Source organism: Ailuropoda melanoleuca, chromosome 10 (genome assembly GCF_002007445.2).
Source record: "Ailuropoda melanoleuca isolate Jingjing chromosome 10, ASM200744v2, whole genome shotgun sequence".
Lineage (NCBI taxonomy): Eukaryota > Metazoa > Chordata > Mammalia > Carnivora > Ursidae > Ailuropoda > Ailuropoda melanoleuca.
Genome location: NC_048227.1, coordinates 96401691 through 96424819, shown reverse-complemented (window position 1 = coordinate 96424819; position 23129 = coordinate 96401691). Strand labels below are relative to the sequence as shown.

Genomic DNA, 23129 nt, shown 5'->3' with positions numbered 1-23129 from the left:
CACATCAGGCTCCTTCGCTGGAAGCCTGCGGGCTCCTCCCACTCCCCCTGCTTGTGTTTCCTCTCTTGTTGGCTGTCTCTATCTCTGTCAAACAAATAAATAAAACCTTTAAAAAAATTAAATTAAACAAAATAAGCCTTCCCATAGTTCTTAAGCTAGCATTTTTTTTCCCCGTGTTAAGTCTTTTGAACTCAGAAATAATCCACAAAAGCTCACATTAGTTCCTATATTCCCATTTCTAATATTAACTAAGTTCTTCTGTTCATGTGGTAAGGGAGGGTAATTTAGAGAAGTCTAGTTTTTGAGGATTTCGTGGGCTTGTTTTTGTTTTGTATTGTATTTTGATCCACCACTCTTCTAAAAGATAGATGTTTTAAAAATGGTGTCCTTCCAACTATTTTATATTCTTAAAGTTAAACCATCTTAATCTCATATTAATTCTATATGTGACATGTATTTGTAAACGGATAGTTCTTGCCTTTGAACAGTTCATATACATCTGATATTTTTAAATCCCAGTATTTCCTCTTGTGTATAGATTAATCTGGTGATTAACCCGAAAGATTTGCGAATTGATACTAAGCGAGCCAGTGGAGCTGGAGGACAGCATGTAAATACCACAGACAGTGCTGTCCGGATAGTTCATCTTCCAACAGGTACACACTTATCCCTTCAACATAAAACTTTGAAATCAAATTCTGAATAACGTGACTAATTTTCCACTGTAATAGATCCTCAATTACCAGAATATATACTACTAAGAATTATTATTAAATACTTTATTTAGAATCCTTAAATGAAACTCTGCAAGATAATTGCAAAGCCAGGAAGACGGAGGGATCTAAGCCCAGAGAATTTCTGTACTGGTGACCATGAAGAAAAGGTGTGGATAGTCCTTCCAGGTAGCTTCCTGAAGCTTATACTTAGTAAATATCACTATTAGAAAATCCGGGGTGTCTGGCTGGCTCAGATAGAGCATGTGACTCTTGATCTCAGGGTTGTGAGTTCAAGCCCCCTGTTGGTGTGGAGCCTACTTAATAAATAATCCTCAGAATGAAGTCATTATCATGGGTTCTTCTTTATCAGAAAATGCTCTAAATTACTATTTCTAAGCCTTCTTTGAAGGGAGGAGGACATGGACTCCTTTGAGAAAATGAAAGCTTAGACTCGCTACCCAGAAACATGCTCACCTGCAAAGTGCTGCACTTAACTTCCAGGCCTGCTTCTCCATGAAGTCCACCCACAAACCTCCAGCAGTTCTGACTGTAGATAGCCAATGGAGCTATGTCTAAATATTTCTCAAGTCTTCAGTATACTATCAGGGAGAACTAAATGTGCTTTACAGTCTTCACTGCAGTGATTTACATGTGTTAAAGCATATGGATAGCAAACCTCAGTTACCTAGAAAGAATACAAGAATCTCTTACTGTGACCAGTCTCAAAGAAGCATAATTCCCATGGATCAGCAGTGGTTTATAGGAGCAGACTGATAGGTTTTTGTTTTTTAAAATACGAGGAAATCCTCAAGTTAAACTTTTAGGATGATGTCTATGTAATACATAGTATGTAAACAGGAGTAGGAAAAAAATGGATGAAAATCCTCATAAAAATATGAATAGTGACTATCTCTGGTAGTAGGATTAACTTTGTTCTGTGATGAATAATTATTTTAAAAATTACGGTGGCTTGCTAAGAGTATGGGAAAACAATCCATATTAAATGATTAGTGCTTATTGCTCAGTATGTCTGCCTTCAATATGAATGAATTTTGCACTGTAGCTCAAGCTTAAATTTTTAGTTTTCTGAGAACTCTATAAGTTATTTGTTAGTAGTCTGCCTTTTTTCTTAGAGTTCTGTTTTTTCTCCTCATAAGGAAGAAGACGAAGGAAAAAGAGTATTCCTTGATAATAAATGAAGATGATTTTCCTATTAAAACTCTTTAATAATTCTCATAACACTATTCAGGTGTTGTTTCTGAATGCCAACAAGAGAGATCTCAACTGAAAAACAGAGAGATGGCTATGAAAAAGCTACGTGCAAAACTGTACAGCATGTATCTAGAAGAAGAAACAAGTAAAAGATACAGTGCTAGAAAGATTCAGGTAAAACTGGATTTCAGATGCTCTGAAGGATAAAAATATTTTTAGATAACCCAGTTTTTATACATGTTAAAATTGTTTCAATGTATTGGTTAAAATAAGGAAAGAGTTCAAGTAGCTCAACCTAGGGTTATATTTGCTTTGTAGTAATTTTAAATCTCTGCCCTGGTTTCTATATTCAAGGGCTTGTTTCTTTCAGACTTTTAATCAAAGTTACTAAAAAAAGGATACATGGACTCCCCATTTTTTAATCCTTTAAAAATTATGGAAGTTGGAAAGCAAACTGAACTTACTTTCTTCCTGTTTGGTATTTAATTTTATAATTACAAAGCCCTTTATTAATTTCTTCTTATGGGAATTTATCACTGTGTCATCACTGAAAATGATCAGATTAATTCACAGAGATCTTACATATGTATATATATTTAGCTACCATTTGAATACCTTCTCTGTGCTAGGTTGTATGTATACATCACCAGGGTGTAGTAGGTATTATTTGTTTGTATTTTATGGATAGGGAAACTAAAGTTTAAAATTGAAATAAGTGCCTGAAGTCATAGAGCATTGAAATGGCAGCAAGATGTTACAAATGTTACAAATTTGTCAGCCTTTAATGCCAGTATTCTTTTTTTTTCCTATTATATTCCTATGTTATTTGAGGATTCAGAATGTTTAAAACTTGGTTCTTACATTGTGTTTCAAATTATAAATCCAGAGCTTAATCTCTAGGTAAGTTAAATTTATAGGTTTAGTTGCCTAAACCTATATGTAACTGTATCTCATATCTTTTTATATAGGTTGGAACTAAAGGAAGGTCAGAGAAAATAAGAACATACAATTTTCCACAGAACCGGGTCACAGATCACAGAATAAACAAGTCACTTCATGATCTTGAAACTTTTATGCAAGGGGAGTATCTACTGGATGAACTTGTACAGTCCTTGAAGGACTATGCTGATTATGAATCTTTAGTAGAAATTATTTCCAAAAAAGCTTAAATTGATTTATTATGAGACTTTTACAGCTTATGAAAACTTACAAATTACATTGTGTGTAAATACTCACTAGTATTCTCTTAAAAAACGAGTTAAGTCAGCTGTAAGTAATGTGTGTATTTTTAAGACAGATAATTTATATAAATCTTCCCAGTGTATTAGTAAAAAAATATACAATACAATCATGACTCTGGTTATATATTTTGGACTCTTCCTATGAGAACTACACAAACAAAAACAGTACTTTGTTTTATGTAAAATGTTTAATTGGTTTAACTAATGAAAAACCTCAAACATAAAATAATAGTAATATGATAATAAATACTATATTAGTCAAAGTCCAAGTAAGAAACAGAAACCATACCATGAATTTGAACAGGGATAATTTTGGTAACAAAGAATTTTTAACTGATAACAGGATAAGCCATTAGGGGATAAGAGCAAACTCATACACTAGGACTGAGAAAGAGTACCCAAAGGAAGAACACCTTTGGAAGGGGAGAGAGCATGGCTTTGGCCTACTTAACAGAAAAGTGCCCTGGGCTGCCCTGGGCCAGAGCTGGTCTGCAGGTGGTGGTGGATCAGGCCTTGCAAACAGAACCTTAAACCCTGTGGAGTGGTAAGCAAGCAGCCTCCCACCAGCGTGTCAGCAAAACTTGTTGGAGGGTTAAGCATCACTCTGTATCTGCATTAGTCAGGATTCTCTAGAGAAACAGAATCAATAGGATGTGTGAGACTTACTAGGAGGAATTGTCAGATATGACTTATGGAGGCTGACAAGTCCAAAAATCTGCAATGTGAGCAAGCCGACTGGAGAGTCAGGGGAACTGATGCTGCAGTTCTAGTCCAAAAGCGGTCTGCTTGGAGAATTCTCTCTTGCTCAGGGGAGGCCAGTCTTCTTCAGGCCTTCAACTGTTTGGATGAAACCATCCACATTATGAAGGGCATTCTGCTTTACTCAAAAGTTCACTGATTTAAATGTTAATTTCATCCAAAAACACCCTTCAGAAACATCCAGAGTAATGTGGACTAAATATCTTGGCACCCTGTTAACACATGGTCCAGGAACACCCTGGGAAACAAGAAGAGAAGCCCCTTCCTCCCACATGTCCCTTCACCACCCCCTACTGACAAAGCTTAACATGGTACCAAAGGACACAGGTCCAGCTGCGGTATCACAAAGTAGGGCAGTGATGGGTAAATTTGTTGCCAAGAGGCAACAATTTGGTAACGAGCACAAACACCCATATGCATTACCTAATTTCAATAATTGATGTTTTCATATTTTCTTTTTTTTTTTTTAAAGATTTTATTTATTTATTTATTCGACAGAGATAGAGACAGCCAGCGAGAGAGGGAACACAAGCAGGGGGAGTGGGAGAGGAAGAAGCAGGCTCATAGCAGAGGAGCCTGATGTGGGGCTCGATCCCATAATGCCGGGATCACGCCCTGAGCCGAAGGCAGACGCTTAACCGCTGTGCCACCCAGGCGCCCCAAATGTTTTCATATTTTCTTGATGTTAGAAGTTAAAAATATTTTAAGATATTTCCACTTGCATTGTTAAAAATAAGGACATTATTTTCCGTAATCATTTATTATCACACATAACAAAATTAACAGTAATTCCCTAATGTCTTGAAGTGTCTTCCAAGTACCTAATTCAAATACCCTCAAATTCTCCCCACATGCCTTAACCGGCTTCTTCAGACCAGGCCCCAACTAAGGATCACACATGGAATCTGGTGATTACATTGTTTAAGTCTAGAACAGCCCTGCCAGCTGCCACCCCTTTTTTCCATGACCTTGCACTGAATTTTCATTTCAGAAGATCAGGCTACAATGGTGTCATTTAACTTGTTCCTCAAGTCCCAGTATTTCCTACAAACCGGAAGTTAGAGCTTAAGACTCAGCTAGTTTCGCACACTCCCTTTCCTCATGAAAATGTATACTAAATAAGTCAGGTCTGAATGCACTGATGTGCTGAGATGTGTTAGATTCTCTAAAATACACTGACAGATGAGACAAATGACTTCACATTTGTGAAAGGAGAATTATTGTTTAAAGTGAGCTTAAAGCTGAATCGGCATAAGCTTTATCAGTATTTTTTCATCAGATTTAAAAGAAGTAGTGGCTCTTATTTACCATGGAATTTCTGGTTATGATTAGCTCTTTTGTGAGAAGACAGACTCCAGAGAACTGGGGCCTAAAGGGGAAGGAAGCCTGGGAATGTCTGCTTGAGGATGCACAGCTGTAAAAGACCTCTTGGTGTTGAGGGCAACACTGAGTACTTAAGTACTTAGTGTACTTGATAAACAGGAGAAACCCCATTGTTCTCCCAGGGTGTGTGTGTGCTCCTTCACTACAAGGAAGAATAGTAAATTCAACTAGTTTAACAAGGGAAGGGAAAGGGAGAAGGGAAGGAGAAAAGGAAGGAGGAGAGGAAGGGGATAGGAAAAGAAGAAATTAAAGAACTATAGGAAAAGTCCATTATCCCATAAAGAAGTGAGAAAAGTTGGAAATGCTGACTCAAGTTTTTGAAAACATGAGATACACAAAGAACTACAATTATGAGAAGAGCTCTACCTGGTAGATAATAAATGTTAAATTTATAGTAGTTACAACAAAGTAAAATGATTTAATTATTAAGGCTACATGACTAAAGTGTTAAAGAATTACAAGACATTTAGTTAACTCCCCAAATTGCATGCCTTTCTCTATTTGTTGGAATCTACAGTAATATGAATCCTTGTAAGCATATATACTACATAAATTTAAAACTGTATTATTGTGGGCTAATGTGTTTCTTTTCATGTGTCAACCTGTATTAATTAGCCCAATTTCCATTAGAGACCTAACACGCTAACTTTCAGAGTAATTTTATCTTGCTAATTTATTCTCAGAATTTTAAAGCTGGTCAAAGATTATCAAGTACATCAGAGAATTGTGGGAAAAATCCCTCTCCCTTATAACACTCTGCTCATGAAATGCACTCTATCTTCACTAGAACATTTGATGAAAATGGCTTTCAGTGACCTACACAACTCAAGAATACAGCAAGACCTGTTCATTAGACCATATTCCGTCTTGGAAAAGGCCCATGCAAACCTGCATCTCCTAGTTTGTTTCTTTTGGTTTCCTTTTTGAATGAAAAGGACATGTCTCCATGTTACTAAACATTACAATGTACTATTACTTAATTTCTCTTCACCTCTTCTAACAGGTAATAATTAGAAAAGTTGGATTAAGATTATGACGGGTCTCGAATACTGGATTTCATTCTGTAAACAAGGGAAGCTACTGAAAATTTAGTTATTTCCCCCCCTATCCATCTCCACTCCCCCATTCCCAGCCCCATGGGAAAAGGTGTAATAGCTGTACTAATGAAGGTGGAAAAGAGCTTTGGACCATTTTTTTAACTTCCTGTCCATTAGAACATCACAGCTGGTTACAAATCATCATAGTACCTAGGTAATTCTAACAATATAAGTTTAAGATATGTATCAGTTGTATTATGAACATGTGCAGAGTAACTGGCAGATTCTGGTCTGTGAACTGACATTGGCTTCCACTTCACTCACTAAATTAGTTACTCCTAGATTAACAAATGTAATTTTTGGAACCTAGGGAAAGGTAAGAGTAGAGCAACACAGTCTTGGCATGAAGCCTACTGGAACCCTATGTCAACTGTTTTAAGGACCCTGGAATTTGCAGCTGTCTACACAGACAACCCATCTATAGGTTATCTTCATTATAAGCCACCCATTGTGGCTCCTACCTGCCGTTGCCTATGCCACCCTCTCTGCCTAGAACAGACACTTGGCTTACCTCAGCAGCCAGACTTCAAGGTCCAACCTGAAAGGCACCTTAACCTCTACGCAGAATTAACTGCTCTTCATTGGTATTCCACAGTACTTTACCATACCAGGATAACAACCTTTACACCAAGGTAGTAACCTCATCGATTTACCCGTCTCAGGACTGTGTTTAATAAGGAAATGGGAAAGAGTGGGTCGGGAAATAGAATAAGCATGTTTTGCTAGACCTCTCACATTGTCTCAGTAATGAACAAAAATGTGCTTTCTTCGTGTTTCCTCAGGACCTAACATTATGCTACAATAAGCACTAAACAGATATCTAAAAGGCAATTATATCTAAAGTATTTGTCTACAAATCTGATGCATTGTTCAGAAAAACAACAGAACTTAATTTCAAAATGGCCTACAACAGCAGTTAATCAAAACTCATTCAGCTGGAATAGCAATTTTGAAGACGCATAGACAATCACTATGTTTAAAATTTAACTTGTCATATTCCTCCATAACGCATTTCTCACTGTGTAATCTCCGTTTCTTTAATGGCACAACCATTCTCCCTCTCTCTCAAATTTAAAATGTAGTTATCTTAACAAAAAAAAAAAAAGTCATCTTTGATTCCTCTTCCTTACATGCAGTTTATTGCTAAATCCTACTCTCCTAAACACTAATAATCCCCACTGATTCTATTACCACTACTCTTGTCCAGAATTACTTCTCTCCTTGACTACTTTTATGCCCCCCTGACCTCTCCAGGCATCTTCTCTATCTGCTAATTCAGGTTACACATGCATAACTGCTAGATTCATGTTCCTAAAAACCAAGGCTCTGATCTTGTCACTCTTTTACTCAACAACTTAATAGGTTCCTACTGTGTTCCAAATAGAACTCCAACTCCTAAGTGTGCATACAATACATCCACATCCATACCCAGCATTATTCCCTATCAGCCCATTTTACTCACCACCCTGTCTATCACATCAAATTCATTTTTTCTGATAACTGCACTTGCATTTAAGCTTCCCCCCATTATGTTCTTTATGCCATGCTACCCTCCTTCCCAGTCCCTTAAAAGACATCCCCAACAGCACTGGTTTTCATCTAGAGGTTTGCCCCATGGGCATTTGGCAATGTTTGGAGACAGTAGGAGTTGGAGGCTAAGGATGCTGTTAAACTCCCTACAATGCACAGGACAGCCCCCCACAACAAAAAATTATCTGACTCTGGGGTGCCTGGATGGCTCAGTCGGTTAAGCGTCTGCCTTCGGCTCGGCTCGGGTCACAGTCTCAGGGTCCTGGGATCGAGTTCCGCGTCGGGCTCCCTGCTCAACGGGGAGCCTGCTTCTCTCTCCTTTTGCTCTCTGTTTCTATCTCTGTCTCTCTCTCTCAAGTAAAAAAAAAGATCTTTTAAAAAAAATTATCTGACTCGACACGTCAACAGTGCTGAAGAAACTGTCCAATAGATTATTCCCTTATCCTGGCATATAAAAGTAATGCCTCTGTTCTCTAAAAATTCCCAATGTAACGTGATGTATTTGACTTATCCAGTGTTGCATTATTGCTAAACCTTATACCCCTTATTTCCTCCCCTCTATGCTCATGATGCTTTTATTCAAAGATTATTTACCGAGCATCTGTTATGTCTGTTAGATGGCAGTCCCAGACAGTAAGCACAAGGGCAGGTACCATCTCCCAGTTATTTCCAGATACTCCGTGATGTCTTGCACACTTAGGTCTGCAATAAGAATTTGCTGAAAAAGGGCAACTCTCTGTGCTTCATTTTGCACCTAAAAACTCAACAATTCTGATATCGATGTGCAGGAACTAAGAGGTACATACATCTGTTGACGTCTAGTAAAATTCAAAATGGCCATTTCTAAGTTTCTCACTAAAAATGAAATTAACAGGGGGTCATGAACCCACTGAACAAGTTGTCAGTTAAAAATATTTCATAATAATCAATTACACCTCTAACAGTTAAAATCAACATTAAATAACTTAATAGCCTGAAAAGATTTTCATAAACTATTCTTTTTTTTTTTTTAAAGATTTTATTTATTTATTTGACAGAGGTAGAGACAGCCAGCGAGAGAGGGAACACAAGCAGGGGGAGTGGGAGAGGAAGAAGCAGGCTCATAGCAGAGGAGCCTGATGTGGGGCTCGATCCCATAACGCCAGGATCACGCCCTGAGCCAAAGGCAGACGCTTAACCGCTATGCCACCCAGGCGCCCCTTCATAAACTATTCTAGTATGCAATAAAACATGCTTAGCTATGTATGTTACCTTATATTGCTACAATAATTTTAATTTTTCCAATAATATATCTTAGCCTTTTCCTGAAAAAACAAATAACTGCTGGAGAATATCATTTCAACAGTGGTTAAGAGCCAATATAGTCCAAGTGCTCAATTAATTTAATGAAAACCCTTCCTCCCCTCAAATTTCATACATTTGTCTACATCTGAAAATAAAAGAGGAATAAAGATGATATCTAAGGCCAAATGGGGAAGTAATGTGAAAATGTACTATAAACAATCAGGACTCCAGCAAATACTACCATTCCTCAGTATAACACAAAAGTATATGGACTTATAAAGCAGAACGGGTTTGGAACTTCTGCACAGTAGCTGTGTAGTCCTATGAGAATTAACTCACGCTTCTAAGCACAATCAAAAATGAAAATAATGCCAAAGTTACTGTAAGACCTAAAGGCTAACATTTACAAAATGCCTAGAAGACATAAAGCTACTATAGTTTTAACATTCGTTCAACAAATCACTCCCTAGCTGAAATCCCTCCAACTACTCAAAACTCCACATGTAAACATACCAAATCCTAGAGGATCTGGCTTCTATCTCTCTGACCTAGTCTCCCACTCTTGCACTTGCTCAATGTGCTCTAGACATCCTTATAGCCCCGGAACAAGCCAAGCATTTTTCCTCTCTGCCTGCTGCTTATTATACAGATCTCTGCACTGCCCACTGAATAGTCAGATCTTGGTTCAAAGCTCCCAAGCCCTCTTGACCACCAGAAGTCATTACTCAATGCCCCTAATGCCCACTCTCTACCCCACTATCTTGTTTTATATTGCTCTTTCCTGCACTGAAATTGGTAACTGTCAATTTCTTTTCCCTTAGTATGTAAACCTGAAGGATAGGACTTTTGTCTTTTCAACCCTCTATCTCCCCGGCCTAGCTCCAAGGCCAGGCTAAGACAGGCGAGTGGGACACCATCACTCAGGTGCAAAACTTCAGGGGATGCCCAAATTTCAGTAATCCAGAAAAATACTAATTTAAAGCAATATTCTAGAAGATGAAATGTAATGCAAAACACCATGATGTACTCATTATCACAACTCTGCACAAAGCTGATCCACCCAGCACTTGCAGAACTCACCCATCAGCCCTGCTTCACCAGGACTTCCCACCAATTTAACTGAACGTTTAGCCCTAAGTCAAGCACTAACTCTCCCTAAGGCTGCAGAAAAGCCAAGGAGAGCCACAAAAGACCGTGATTTGGACTTTTTGGCCCTTACACCCGGTGGCTTCACTGGGCTGTGCCCAAAAACCTGAGTGAAAGGAATGTACTGTCACCACTTAAGTGCACACTCTTTTTAAGTTCAGCATGACTAATAACATGGTGCCAGTTGTCATCGAAGACTTGATACTTCGACCCATTCCCCTGCCATCACTAAAAAAATAATTCCCTTGCCTTGAGGCCTCCAGCCCGAAGGTGTGGGAACTGGAACTCTTAGGGCAGGACGTTTTATAAATTTTTTATTTTGGAGCAGGAATACGGTCTCTTGCGCTTGGGCCCTGAAGTAAACAAAATCCCAGGAAAACGTAGATACAAATTTAATAAACTTAACGTCCGTACAGAGCAGTGGCAGCTGGAGAACTGTGGTTGAAAATACAAATAAACACGCTTACAAGAAAGAAGTGACTGTCCCACCATCACCCCCGCGAGAAGGCCCCTGGGAGACGCGGCCCCAAGTCTCCATCCCTACCAGCAGCTAGACCCGCCGTGCGCCGGAAGCCACGCATCTCCACCCACCGCCGCCCGCTGCTCTGAGGGAGAGAAACGCGGGGCTCCCCAGCGCGCAAGCGCCACCCCGCCAACTCTGCAGTCACCGCCCGCCACGGACGCCTGCGCAAACGCAGAGGGCAGAGGGAGGGGCGAAACTGAGAGGGAGAGAGGAGCGCGCCTAAATCCTAGAGAGGCGGGCTAAGTAGGGCTGGGGGGTGGGCTTGTCTTCCGGAAAGTCTGGATTCCCGGACGACCGCAGGCGCCGCTCACCAAACACCCGCTTATGTGCTGATCGAAGAAAGTCGGCTACCCTTTGTACCCATTGGTGATCTTCAGACAGAAGCCGGAGCTGCCTTCAGGATGAAATTAGGACTTGGAGGAAACCTCTTCCCAAGACGGAAGGAAGCTTGGCGGGTTCACGCATGCGTGGTAGGCTACCTCCACGTGCGGCCTGGCCGCGGCCTCCCCGCGCTCGGAGGCCTCGCCCCTAAGCCCTCCCCCTGCCTCAGCATCTTTCCCGACGCGCGGAGCGGGGAAGAAGGAGGGAGGTTGGGCCTCACAGCTCGGCCCCGCCTCGGCAGCCTCCAATTGGGCGTAGGTGAGGACGCCCCGTCCCACCGCCTTCCTATTGGAGCGCGCGTGCGAGCTACGCACCCCATTGGGCAGTACGGATTTGGGCACCAAATTCAAAGATTTAAAGTACCAGCTGGCGCCTTTTAGAAGATACAGCTCTGTGAAGCGGACGGCCGGGTCTTCTGCAGTGGTAGCTGTTCCCTCACCTGAGGCGGACCCCACTTCCACTGGCATGAGCCAGCGCCCCTGCCGCTGCTCCCCACGGCCCCTCTCCAGCTCCTGCCTCTGCAGCGCCCTGACAGCCTCCGGGCGCCCTCGCCCTTCAGACAGTGAGTGAGGAGAGGGTGCGGGGGGCACGCGTTCCAAGAAGGGGGTGCGGGGTTGGGGGGATGGCTGCGACCGAATCCGACCCCCTCCCGAGTCCGGGCGTGCGCCCCACGCCGGGCCAGGCCAAGCGGGCGTCGGCGGCGGTTCTTGGGGGGGGGGGAAGAAGGCTGGGGCTCAGGGAGGGGAGGCCATAAGTGCTGAAGCGGGGTGGAGGGCCCGGGTCCCGCCTGCCACGCCGAACCTGGACGCCAGCTCCGAAGGAGGTGAAGGTCTTGGCCTTTCAGGGCGCCCTTTTCCCCTTGCAGGATCTACCTATCCTTGTCCCCACCCCGCTTGAAGAGGCGCCAAATGCCCCCCTCCCCTCCCCCACCCTGGGGCCTGGGCTCTGACAGGGCTCGCGGGCCGCCGGCCCCCGCGGTCTGGCCAGGTACCTAAGGCCCACTCCCTGCTCCCCTTTGCCATATTTACCCCCGCACCCCTGCCTCAGGTCCGCAGGCAGTTTCCCCGGGTTTTCGTTGCCTCACTCTTGCTGGCGGGCGCGGGAGATCCTGCTGGCTTATCTCCCGCCTTCTCCACCCGGCCCGCGCCCTGAGGGGCCACCTCTTCGACCCCTCAGGATTTCCGTGGTCTTACCCCTACCTACTCCCGCCAAATGGAGGGACCCCCTCATCGGGCCAAGCTGTACAGGGATGTCCGAACAAAAACATTATTTTTTTTCCCCCTATTTTTCCCTTTGCCCAGTAACTCGTTTTCAAGGCCTAGAGTCAAAAGGAGGGGGGGGAAAGAACTTTTTAATAAAAATCGGTGAATTTGCCCTTATGTAGCTGATTTTCTGAGAATTGAAGATTTAGTTATTTTTTTTCCTGCGCTCCTGAAGATTTAGATAGTCCTTTATTCCCAAACTCGGTTAGAGTGGAAGGCGCTCGAACGGTTATTTTTATCCTCTTTGTTGCTATCTGAAAAGAGATCCAAATGCATTTATTTTGCCTCGGAAAGTACCATATATTTTTTTAAATTAGCAATTCTATTTTGTGATATTTTGGCAATCACTGAAGGATGCTCCTTTCACTGGAAAAGGGGTCTAGAAGACTTGAGGAAAAAATAGTTTTAACAGGTTAAATCTATTTCTAGAAAATCTCAATCATAAGTCTTTCCATGAAGTTCTGAAGCTTGATGGTTTTAAGAAGTGGTATTTTGATTATTTAATCCAGTCTCCTGGTATTACCACCTTTCTCCTCAGAGTATTTGCTATCTCCATGAATTTTATTCCGTTTACAAATTTGAGAAAATGAGATTAAAAGTTTATTGCATCGAAGTAGTTTTGAAGACTTTCATAAAATTTCTCTTAGAGATGGCTGTTTTGCAGTTTATGGCAACAAGCCTTGGGAGTCTTAAACTCTTAAGGAATAGCCATGCCTAAGCATGGCCACATGGTGATTATCTTATATGTATTGCTGATTGTAGAACTTAATCATTTAACATTGGGATAGTTGTAAAAATTTTTAAGCATTATAGCCTATTTAACTGTGGTATTTTAATATGGAGCGTCAGCTCTGACTTGGAAAGTTAAATGTAAGTCAAACTTTGTACAGGTAACTATAATACCATCTTTTCATGATTGGACAGTGTGTTGGTAAATGAGGTTTAAAAAAATGCAGTATGTTGAATCTTCACCCAACAACATGAGGTAGATATTGTATCCATTTTTAGAAAAAAAATGAAAGGAACTAATTGAATATTTTATGTCACAAAGTTAGTCAGAAGGCTAAGGAAATATTTTTACTTGAAGTTGGATCTGATTCCTAGAAAAAGTATATAATCTGGAATACTGTGTGGAATGTATTCTGCTACTTTTAAAATGTTTGTGATTTGCAATGAAAGCATTATGAAAGGATTTGGTTTAAAAATGTGATAGAAGTACCATATGTGATGGGACTCTGTTGTACATTCAGTCCAGTTTTATGATCTTAAACCCCATTTTATAGAAGAGAAAACAAGCTTTAAGAGTTAACTGCCTCAGTGTTCCGAGTCAGCAAATAACACTTTATATCTTAGATGATCAAGACTTAAACCCCAGGGTATTTTTTTTACTTCACTTTCTCTCATTCACATCCAGAGCATCAGCAAGTTCTGTTGACTCTCCTAAATAGATCTCAAATCTACCCAATTATCTTCATTTCCACTGCAGTCATCCTAGTATCAGTTACCCAGCTCTCTGGACACCTGTGATATACACTACTAACTAGCCTTCCTCTTTCCACTTGTACCTCCCTACAGTCCATTCTCTACAGTTGCTAATGATCTGTTGAAAACTTAAACCGGATATCTCAACTCAACCCCTCAAGGCTCTTTATTACACAATGAATAAGTCCAACATACCCTAAAATTCTACATACCATTCTACCTCTCCAAATTTAAAGTTTATTACGTAATTTCACATTTTAAAACTAAATCTACAACCAGGATCCAGATTTTGGAACCAATAAAAGGAACCAGAGTTCTTGGAGAAATAAGTGTTCTAAGACTGGAACAGGAAAAATACAAGATGAGCCTAGAGCATCTTGTCATGCCAGAAAGTAAGAAATGCTCCAAAAACAAAATAATGTAAAAGTATTTCAAGGGGACATGAACTTTTAGTAGGAAAGCGGAAACAGTTTGAGCAGCAACATAAATAAGGCAGTATTGGATTATAAACTAAAGTCCGTGAACCCATACTTGTATACTTTTATATATATATATATACTTTTATCTCACTTTCCAAGTGAGGTAGTGGAATGAGCACTGAATTTATAGTCAAGAAGGGCGATCTTGGGGCACCTGGGTGGCTCAGTCGTTAAGCGTCTGCCTTCAGCTCAGGGCGTGATCCCTGCGTTATGGGATCGAGCCCCACATCAGGCTCCTCTGCTATGAGCCTGCTTCTTCCTCTCCCACTCCCCCTGCTTGTGTTCCTTCTCTCACTGTCTCTCTCTCTCTGTCAAATAATAATAAAATATATTTTTTTAAAATCTCTTGGAATTTTTTAATCTCCCGAGTGGAAGAGAACCACTCAGAATAATTTGTTCTAGAATTATGGTTAATGTTGGTGTTAGAAAAATGTATATTCTGGGGCGCCTGGGTGGCACAGCGGTTAAGCGCCTGCCTTCGGCTCAGGGCGTGATCCTGGTGTTATGGGATCGAGCCCCACATCAGGCTCTTCCGCTATGAGCCTGCTTCTTCCTCTCCCACTCCCCCTGCTTGTGTTCCCTCTCTTGCTGGCTGTCTCTATCTCTGTCGAATAAATAAATAATAAAAAAATGTATATTCTTTATTTGCTTTTTATGTCCTTGAACTTAGTTTGAAGCTAGTTTTTAGGGCTAGTCCAAGGTTTAATGGAGTCCTGGAGCATATACTGTGTCTTTCATTGTGTTAAACATTGGGAATTTAAAGAGACAACCTACCCACAGGTGTCCTTTTAGTACTTAAAGGTTTTGCTCTAAATAGAAACTATAAAATTAACATGGACAGATTGCCAATACTTAGTACAGACTAAACATACTGACTGGTACATACACTGACAGGATAAATTGTTAACTACCTGTGATTGGCTTGCAGGGGGAATAGTAGGGGTGGAATACATTTGAAGCATATACTATTCATATACTCTGCCTTCAATAATACTGAGTAATTTTCCTGAACCCATCTACTATATTCCTCTCAGAATTGTGCTTTTGCTCAAGTTAACCTTAAGCGAATGCTTTTTCCAGCCTAGTGCCTGACAAAATCCTAGTCATCCTTTAAAGCTGTGGTTCTCAACTGAGGAATGGTGGAGATTTTGACACCACTGCCCCACCCCCACCCCAGCCTAACATTTGTCAATGACTGGTGACTAGAAACAATTTTTATTGTGCTACCAGGGGTAGGGGCTGCTAATGACATCAAATGGGTAAAGCCTGCTGAACATCCTAAAATGCAGAGAACAGCCCCCAATAACAAAAGAATTATCTAGTCTAAAATATTAGTAATGCAGAGATTGAGAAACACGGCTATAAAGATATTTTTAAGTGCTGCCTGTTAGTTGTAGCTTAGCTGATTTTTTAGGCCGTGGGTGTGGTGATACAACCCTAAAGAAGTTTTTGGCTTTTTTGAAGCTTAAATTTGAATTTTATGAAATATGAATTTTAATGAATAATATCTAGAAATAATTGTATGGTTTGTTAATAGTATTCTTGGTTTTTCCCTTTTATGCTACTTATCATAAATTGCAAGTATGTTATCTTCTCTAGTTATTTAAAACAACTGAACAATAATGCACACTTGCTGCCCAACCACCCTCACATTCTTATATCTTGTCTTACACTGATTATAGTATTGTTCTTATTTACCAGATCTTCTGATTGATAGCTGAACTATTAATTCCTCTGGCTCTTTGGTTAATTAGTCATGAGAAATCTTCGTTCAGTAATTGAAGATTTCAGAGTTTCTATTTCTAGCACATATTAGAGGAGATAAAGGGAAATGTCCCTGTGCTTGAGTTCACTATCCAACAGATAGATAGGGTAAACAAACATCTTAATTATATCAGACTCACCCATACCACTGATCCAAATAAAACTTAGAGATAAGAGTTGTGGGAGTTCAGGTAGATTTTAACTGATGGGTGTTTAAATTTGCTGACTTCGAGTTCTTTCTCTAAGCTTACTTATAGATTTCTTGATTAATTATTATGAGGCTTATAAGAACTGCTAATGTCTAAATCTTACACAAATATTTATAACATTAAGGATTTGTCTGACTTCAGACCCCACTTGATGCATCACATTTCTTTATTTATTCTATCAGTACAGATTCATGTTAAATAGTCCCCCTTTTTCCAATATTTTTTACTCAATCAGCTAGAGAGACTCCAAATGTTACAATTATACACTAACAGCAATCTTCTGAAGTCCCCTTTTAAGAATAGGATGTATGTACTTACTAAAAGATTTAAGTACTATTTCTTCATTGTCACATCTCAATAAATAGGCTTGGAGAATTTCATAGCTACAAAGGCAACACATAGTGCTGAGAGAATGCAAAGTAATTATATCTCTATATCCCAATTTAAGAAGTAGAGATGTATGAAAATTTTGTCATTAAGTGGTTTTTTGTTGTTTTGTAGGTTGTAAAGAAGAAAGTTCTACTCTTTCTGTCAAAATGAAATGTGATTTTAACTACGACCATATTCATTCTGGACTTAAATTGGTAAAGCCTGATGGCACTGGAAGACTAGGTTTCTATACTCCTGCATGTTTGGAAGGTTCATATAAAGACTGCATTAAAGACTATGTAAGGTTATCAGATATTGGGTCACCAATTGTGAGCCCCAGGATTGTGGAACTTGAAACTGAAAATGAAAACAAGCCCTTTCACAACAAGGAAAATCAACATGTGCAACAAATACTTAATCGTTCAAATGAAATAGAAGAACTGGAGACCAGTGGACCTTATGAAGACAGTGGCTATTCTTCATTTTCCCAGCAAAGTGGCTTCAATGAACATGAAGAGGGTAGCCTTCCCTTGGAAAATTTCACTGACAGTCCACAGTCCTGCCTACAGATGCAAAGCCCAGATCAATATCCCAGCAAAAACTTGCTGCCGGCTCTTCATTTTGCAAAAGTGGTTTGTTCAACATTAAAAAAGAATGCCAAGCGAAATCCTAAAATAGACTGGGAGAAACTAAAGGAATTTATATCCAGTGAAAATTTTAAACTACAGAATATAATTGGCAGGAAAATGGGCCTGGAATGTGTAGATATTCTCAGTGAACTCTTTCGAAGGGGACTCAGACATCTCTTAGCAAATATTTTAACACAGCTCAATGATATGGACTTAATCAAGTAAGTATGATTACTTTGAGTGTTACTATAATCCGTCGAACATTTTTGTTGGATGATTTGGGACTACCAGCTCATAGGAAAGACGTAATAGGGTAGTCTTTAGCATTGTTTAATTGAGGTGATGACTGCCTAATGGCTGGTATTTGACCATTTATATGTCGCTAAGTAAGGTAAAAGATAATTTTTAAAGTAAACATTTAATCCAGTTATTTCACATTTTATATTTATGCTAGTAGGAAACTATTTTTGTTAAATTGGGATTTTTGTTCCTTTTGGTTCTGAAAATTTCTAATATGTAAGCTATATCATACATGCTTAACTATAAAACAACATCCTAGTTCTAGTATATAGGACCAGTAGGTTTTATGACTTCTTTCACACTTGAAAGTAAGAAATAGTTGCTGATGTTTGTAGGGGATTTTTAATGTAGGGTCTCCTTGGTTTGACAGTGAAAATACGGAAACGCACAAATGGATCTGATTATGACTATTTCTTAGAAAGCTTTTATTATCCTTCTTCATTCCACCAAAGATCAGTTCTGATGAGGTAAAAGAATTAAGTTAATTATACAGATTATTGGATTAGATCTGCTCAGTCAGATTCATTTTTAGCTTTTTGAAAAAAAATTTTAGAGGTACTCTTTGCAAGTGTTACCTCACACTGGTCTTTATGAAATACAGCTAACACAAAACAAAAGGAAGTATGGATTTTTATTGTTGGTTAGCTTCTTGAGGGATAATTGACATCTAGGTTGTACCTTTTTTTGTTAACAAAATGGATTTTTGAAATTGATGTCTACTGAGAGCAGTGTGTCCTACAGTACTTGGGAATTTATCTACAACTTTTATTGATATCAAACAGCTAACATGGTGTCATATATACAGTGGGGACTACTTATTTGATGTTTGCAGATATGAAAAAATGAAGTACAAAGCAATGGTTCTTAAAGAGGATGCACTTAGAATGACTTGATAGAGAGCTTTAAAAAACAACCCTGCCCCCCTTTTTAAGCCAAGTAAACCGAAATGACTAGGCCTGGGGCATCCTTAAATCTTAAGTACCTCAGGCAATTCTTAATGTATGAACAGGTTTGAGAAGCACTGCTAATAGAAATTTCTTTTTTGCGCTGTTAATGTTTCTGTAGTATATTTATTCCTCTTAGCTCTTTGTGATGCTTTAATTGTTTCCTTTATAATCTTTTACTTTTCCAGTGTGTCTAAAGTGAGCACAACTTGGAAGAAGATTCTAGAAGATGATAAAGGGGCATTTCAGTTGTACAATAAAGCAATACAAAGAGTTACTGTAAGTCTTTGCAATTGATGTTTTCATTTTAAAATATAACAGCTAGTGCTTTTTACCTTTACAAATAGGGAAAAATAGGACAGATAACAGGTAATCCGGAAATCCTTTACATTCACAAAGCATTTCTGCTTTTCACTAGAACTCCTTAAACAAAATTCAAAGATAAAGGGAAAGGAATCCCACCTAAGTAATTTATTTCTTGAGTTCTTCCTAGAAATGGAATGTCCAAAAGGGAAAATTGGTCAGTTCACCAATAGTAAGAGTTGACCATATAGCTAATCTTCATTGCCATTTGTATTTTTTCAGTTATATTTTCAACATATCGAAGATTCTTAGTGCAGAAGGGAATTCATTTGCCTTCCAAAATACTTGGTAAATTTGGAGATGTTTCTGAGAGTATCAGTACATTTTCGAAAATTCAGGCCTAGCAATTGGCAGACTTGGGTCTACATTTTGGTGCTGCTACTTATTTGCTGTATAACTTTAGTCAAGTATTGCTTAAGTTCTCCGGGTTCAGTTTCTTTATTGATAAGGTGGTATTAATGGAAAGTTTTCTAATCTAAAAGGTTGTTTTGAATCCATTCATGACACTGATGTGACACTTAAACATGACTTGCCATCTACAAATGGTGAAAAGAATGACTTTGCTTTGGCATTAGTACTTAAAAAATGATGTATTAAATGCTATATAGGCTAAGTTTTTAGAGTGCTTTCGCACAATTTCTGGTTTGCAATTTCTGTCAGTATTGTCTGTGTGTATAGTGTGTGACTGTATTTAAAGCGTGTGCAGGTAAACTGGATGTACGGATAAATCTTTTACATTCTCGTTTGCCCTTTTTTACATGTACAAAAATTAAAAATGCCTTATTGTTGAGAATAAAGGAGAATATCTTTAAGTCCTATTAAAACATTTTTTTTGATTAGGAAAAGAACATTAAGTTTTCACCGCATGCTTCAACAAGAGAATATGTTATGTTCAGAACCGCATTAGCTTCTGTTCAAAAATCAGCAGCCCAGACTTACCCCCAAAAAGGTGCTCAAACCAAGTTATCCGATCCAGATGATCAAAAAGGCTCTACTTACAGTCGACACAGTGAATTCTCTGAGGTAATTTTTTGTTTGTCAATAAATTAGAAACTTATAGGGCACTTATTGTTAAAAGGATTTAGAGTAAGAAACAGAACTTTAAATTTAATTATAGCATAATTAGAACTCCTAGGGAATTATTAATGGAGATTTTATCTTCTGTTCCCTTCATTCTACTCTCAGAAATGTTGGCCACCAAGAAACCATTTCAAGTAATTGAATTCCTAACTGAAGTAATCAAATTAGGAAAGTACAGAAAGATGTCTATGTAGAAAATAGATACCATTTAACATTGTTTATGACAGTTCAATGATGTTGAGATCTAATTTGGAAATACTAAGAAAACCTTGATTTTAAAATTTCTTACCAAACTGTTCAATATAAACTTTACAATTGCTGCCTTTGATATCTGAGGAACAGAACTAAACAGAAAAAGGCCAGCTTTCAGAAATGGCACCCTCCTACTGTACCTTCAAATCATTGGGTAATGTGTATTGTAAGTTCTACTCAGCACATGGATAATTTGGCAAGCTTAATTTAAGAAACCATAATCTTACCTAAGTGCATATTTGAAATAAAATTTTGACTGCCAACTCTCTTCATGTTGGTCTGTAAGTATGGATTATATATAGTGAAGTTTAGTTTTTCTAAGCACTGATGATGTAATGACTACAACAACGTGTAATTTTATTCAAAAAACATTGATCATCTGCTGTCAGGTAATTCATAGATAAGAAAACATGGCACCCCTCATAGCCTTGCAATCTAGAATGGACAATGGCTACATAAAAATAAATGCCACATAATGTGATAGGTGCTTTAAAAAGAAAGAGCTAGAGGTGACAGAGCAACCAACTCCCAAGTGACAGTAGGAAGACTTCACTATAAAGGTGACATTAAAAAAAAAAGAGCTAGAGGTGACAGAGTAACCAACTCCCAAGTGACAGTAGGAAGACTTCGCAATAAAGGTGACGTTTAAGTTAGGGCATTGATGTATAAGTAGCATTCATGAAATAAAAGAGAACGTATTTAAAAGTAACATTAGGAAATAGCCACTACATCAGTTGACAAGTGATAATTATCTCACTCATTGTGAGCTCCTTAAGGGCAGGAGTCATCTTATGTGTGGCATGGGTCCTTTATTCATATATTGGGGAAGGTTCAGAGGTACCTTTCTTGTTTTTTCTACCTAATTTACATTCAGCCCTCACTAAAATTTGTCTATGTTTTTTTTTTCTAGGTTGCCAAGACTTTGAAAGAGAATGAAAGCCTTAAAGCCTGTATTCGCTGTAATTCACCAGCAAAATATGATGGCTATTTACAGCGGGCAATCTGTAAACGAGAAGGCTGTGGGTTTGATTATTGTACAAGGTGTTTGTGTAATTATCATACCACCAAAGAATGTTCAAATGGCAAACCCCTAAAAGCTAGTTATAAAATAGGTCCTCTGCCTGGTACTAAAAAAAGCAAGAAGAATTTACGGCGATTGTGATGTCTTGTTAAATCAATTGTACCTGATCATGAAGGTTAGTTAGAAAATGTTAGGTTTTAATTTAAAAAATGTGAATGTATTTTGATTTCCAATTCTGTGTTGAAATCAGTGTAGTACATGGGATTTTTCGCCCTGTTGAGTAAAGAGAATATACAGCTTCTTAAAATATTTTACAATTTAATGTGAAAAAGTTTAAAATTCAGTATAAATCAGAAAATTTAAATATTTTAAGAAAAAAGAAAAACTAGTTATCTGATATTTGTGCTTCAGGGATAAAATGAAACTAATTCAGTTTTTATAGTAAAGGAAAAGCATGTATTTTACCTAGATAATCTTAAATATATATCTTGTTTACCATCTATTAACATTTGAGACATTTTATTTGCCTTACCAAATTCAAACCTATCGAAATAACTTCTGGAGTCTATTAATTTAAATGTTTTGTCATCTTTCTTTAACCTCTTTTTCAGTGTGGTTTTTTCCCAAAAAGTACTCCTTGTGAAATCTTGTTTTTTCCTATTTGTAAAGTCTGTATGTTTTAATATTTTTGTACATATGTAAATATTTCTGTATTATTTTTTATGTCAAAGTAGGAAAATAAAGATCTCTTGTGTATATATATATATATGTAAATGTAATTTTTGTACTTGTTATGAATAAAATTGTTACAAGCTTAATAAGTACTTGTGAACTTTTTACTTTGATAAACATCTTGATCTTAGAAACAACTAAACTAGGAAACTAAGAGACTGCCTTTGTATGTGTGAAGGCATTGAGTTGGCTCCATTTGTGTCTGCTCATCTAGGAATCTTGCGACATTCCCAGGTCCCATTCTGATCCCAGTATATTCCCCCCTCCCAGTATTTTAGTAGTGGAGTTGGGTCTTGAAATAAGCATCCCAAGAGGATTCAATGCAAGACCAAGGGACACTTGGAGAAATACTAGTGTATTAATTCATCTATTACTAAACTAATTAAAACTATGGGTTAAATAGCCACATACAAATACTAGAAAGATAAAAATATGCAAAATAGAATGTTATCTTTGACTGCATTCAGATCATTTGTGCTGATAAGAGCCCAAGACAAGGGTACATTTTTTAATTCCTTCTAAAGTTGAATATGTTTTGGCTTCAATTATGAATATGGAGAAATTCTAAGAGTTTGAACTCAGACAAAAGTCCTAAAGGTTTAAGGGTGGGCCTCAGATCCTCTCAATAGAGCTTCAAAGACTCAAGGCCTTTGCCTTTCATCCCAGTGGAAACCTAAGGTAGAGGATATATCTTAAATGGATTTATGGGTGTGTCTTATCCAATAAAACTGCCCACAAAATTAACACGAGGGTAAGTAGCTTATTGAGGTAAGATTGACAAAATGGACAACATTCAAAGTATAATTTGGCATTTTCTTTTTAAAGTATTTATTTGACAGAGACAGCAAGAGAGGGAATGCAAGCAAGGGGAGTGTGAGAGGGAGAAGCAGGCTTCATGCCAAGAAGGGAGCCCAATAGGGGGCTTGATCCCAGGACCCTGGGATCATGACCTGAGCTGAAGGCAGATGCTT

The 23129-nt window shown here is 38.6% G+C and overlaps 2 protein-coding genes and 1 long non-coding RNA gene across 7 annotated transcripts in view; 2 read left to right on the top strand and 1 right to left on the bottom strand.

Moving 5' to 3' along the window:
• The window catches only part of MTRF1L (mitochondrial translational release factor 1 like), a 12585-nt gene extending 8743 nt beyond the window's left edge, over window positions 1-3842 (top strand). Inside the window, exons 5-7 of one of the 4 annotated variants that reach the window (XM_002928627.4) lie at window positions 539-656; window positions 1966-2102; window positions 2897-3842. In XM_002928627.4, the coding sequence (XP_002928673.1) occupies window positions 539-656; window positions 1966-2102; window positions 2897-3097 (456 nt within the window). In that variant the 3' untranslated portion in view covers window positions 3098-3842. Of the gene's footprint in view, window positions 1-538; window positions 657-787; window positions 903-1873; window positions 2103-2896 lie in introns of those variants that run through there. The other 3 variants (XM_019809329.2, XM_011236474.3, XM_034669335.1) reach the window with 3 other exon arrangements.
• LOC117804021 lies at window positions 25-11000 on the bottom strand. Of its 2 annotated transcripts, none has more exons than XR_004628183.1 (3): window positions 10913-11000; window positions 3836-4006; window positions 25-84 (listed from the first exon to the last, which is right to left on the bottom strand). It is a non-coding gene; the product is annotated as an uncharacterized LOC117804021 (long non-coding RNA). The 2 variants fall into 2 exon arrangements; XR_004628184.1 differs by having other exon boundaries at window positions 10836-10971.
• A 122-nt stretch (window positions 11001-11122) lies between these two features.
• On the top strand, window positions 11123-22234 carry FBXO5 (F-box protein 5). Its single transcript, XM_002928628.4, has 5 exons — window positions 11123-11834; window positions 16970-17687; window positions 18899-18989; window positions 19914-20096; window positions 21316-22234. The coding sequence occupies exons 1-5, from the start codon at window positions 11738-11740 to the stop codon at window positions 21565-21567; spliced, it is 1341 nt and encodes a 446-aa protein (XP_002928674.2). The 5' UTR covers window positions 11123-11737; the 3' UTR covers window positions 21568-22234.
• Window positions 22235-23129: the final 895 nt, after the last annotated feature.

What these genes read in the sequence shown, in the direction of transcription:
- FBXO5 (XM_002928628.4), top strand. Translation starts at nt 11,738, where the DNA reads ATGAGCCAGCGCCCCTGCCGCTGCTCCCCACGGCCCCTCTCCAGCTCC. An exon ending in AATGATATGGACTTAATCAA is followed by an intron (nt 17,688 to 18,898) that starts GTAAGTATGATT and finishes TTACTTTTCCAG; the next exon opens with TGTGTCTAAAGTGAGCACAA. An exon ending in AAGCAATACAAAGAGTTACT is followed by an intron (nt 18,990 to 19,913) that starts GTAAGTCTTTGC and finishes TTTTTTGATTAG; the next exon opens with GAAAAGAACATTAAGTTTTC.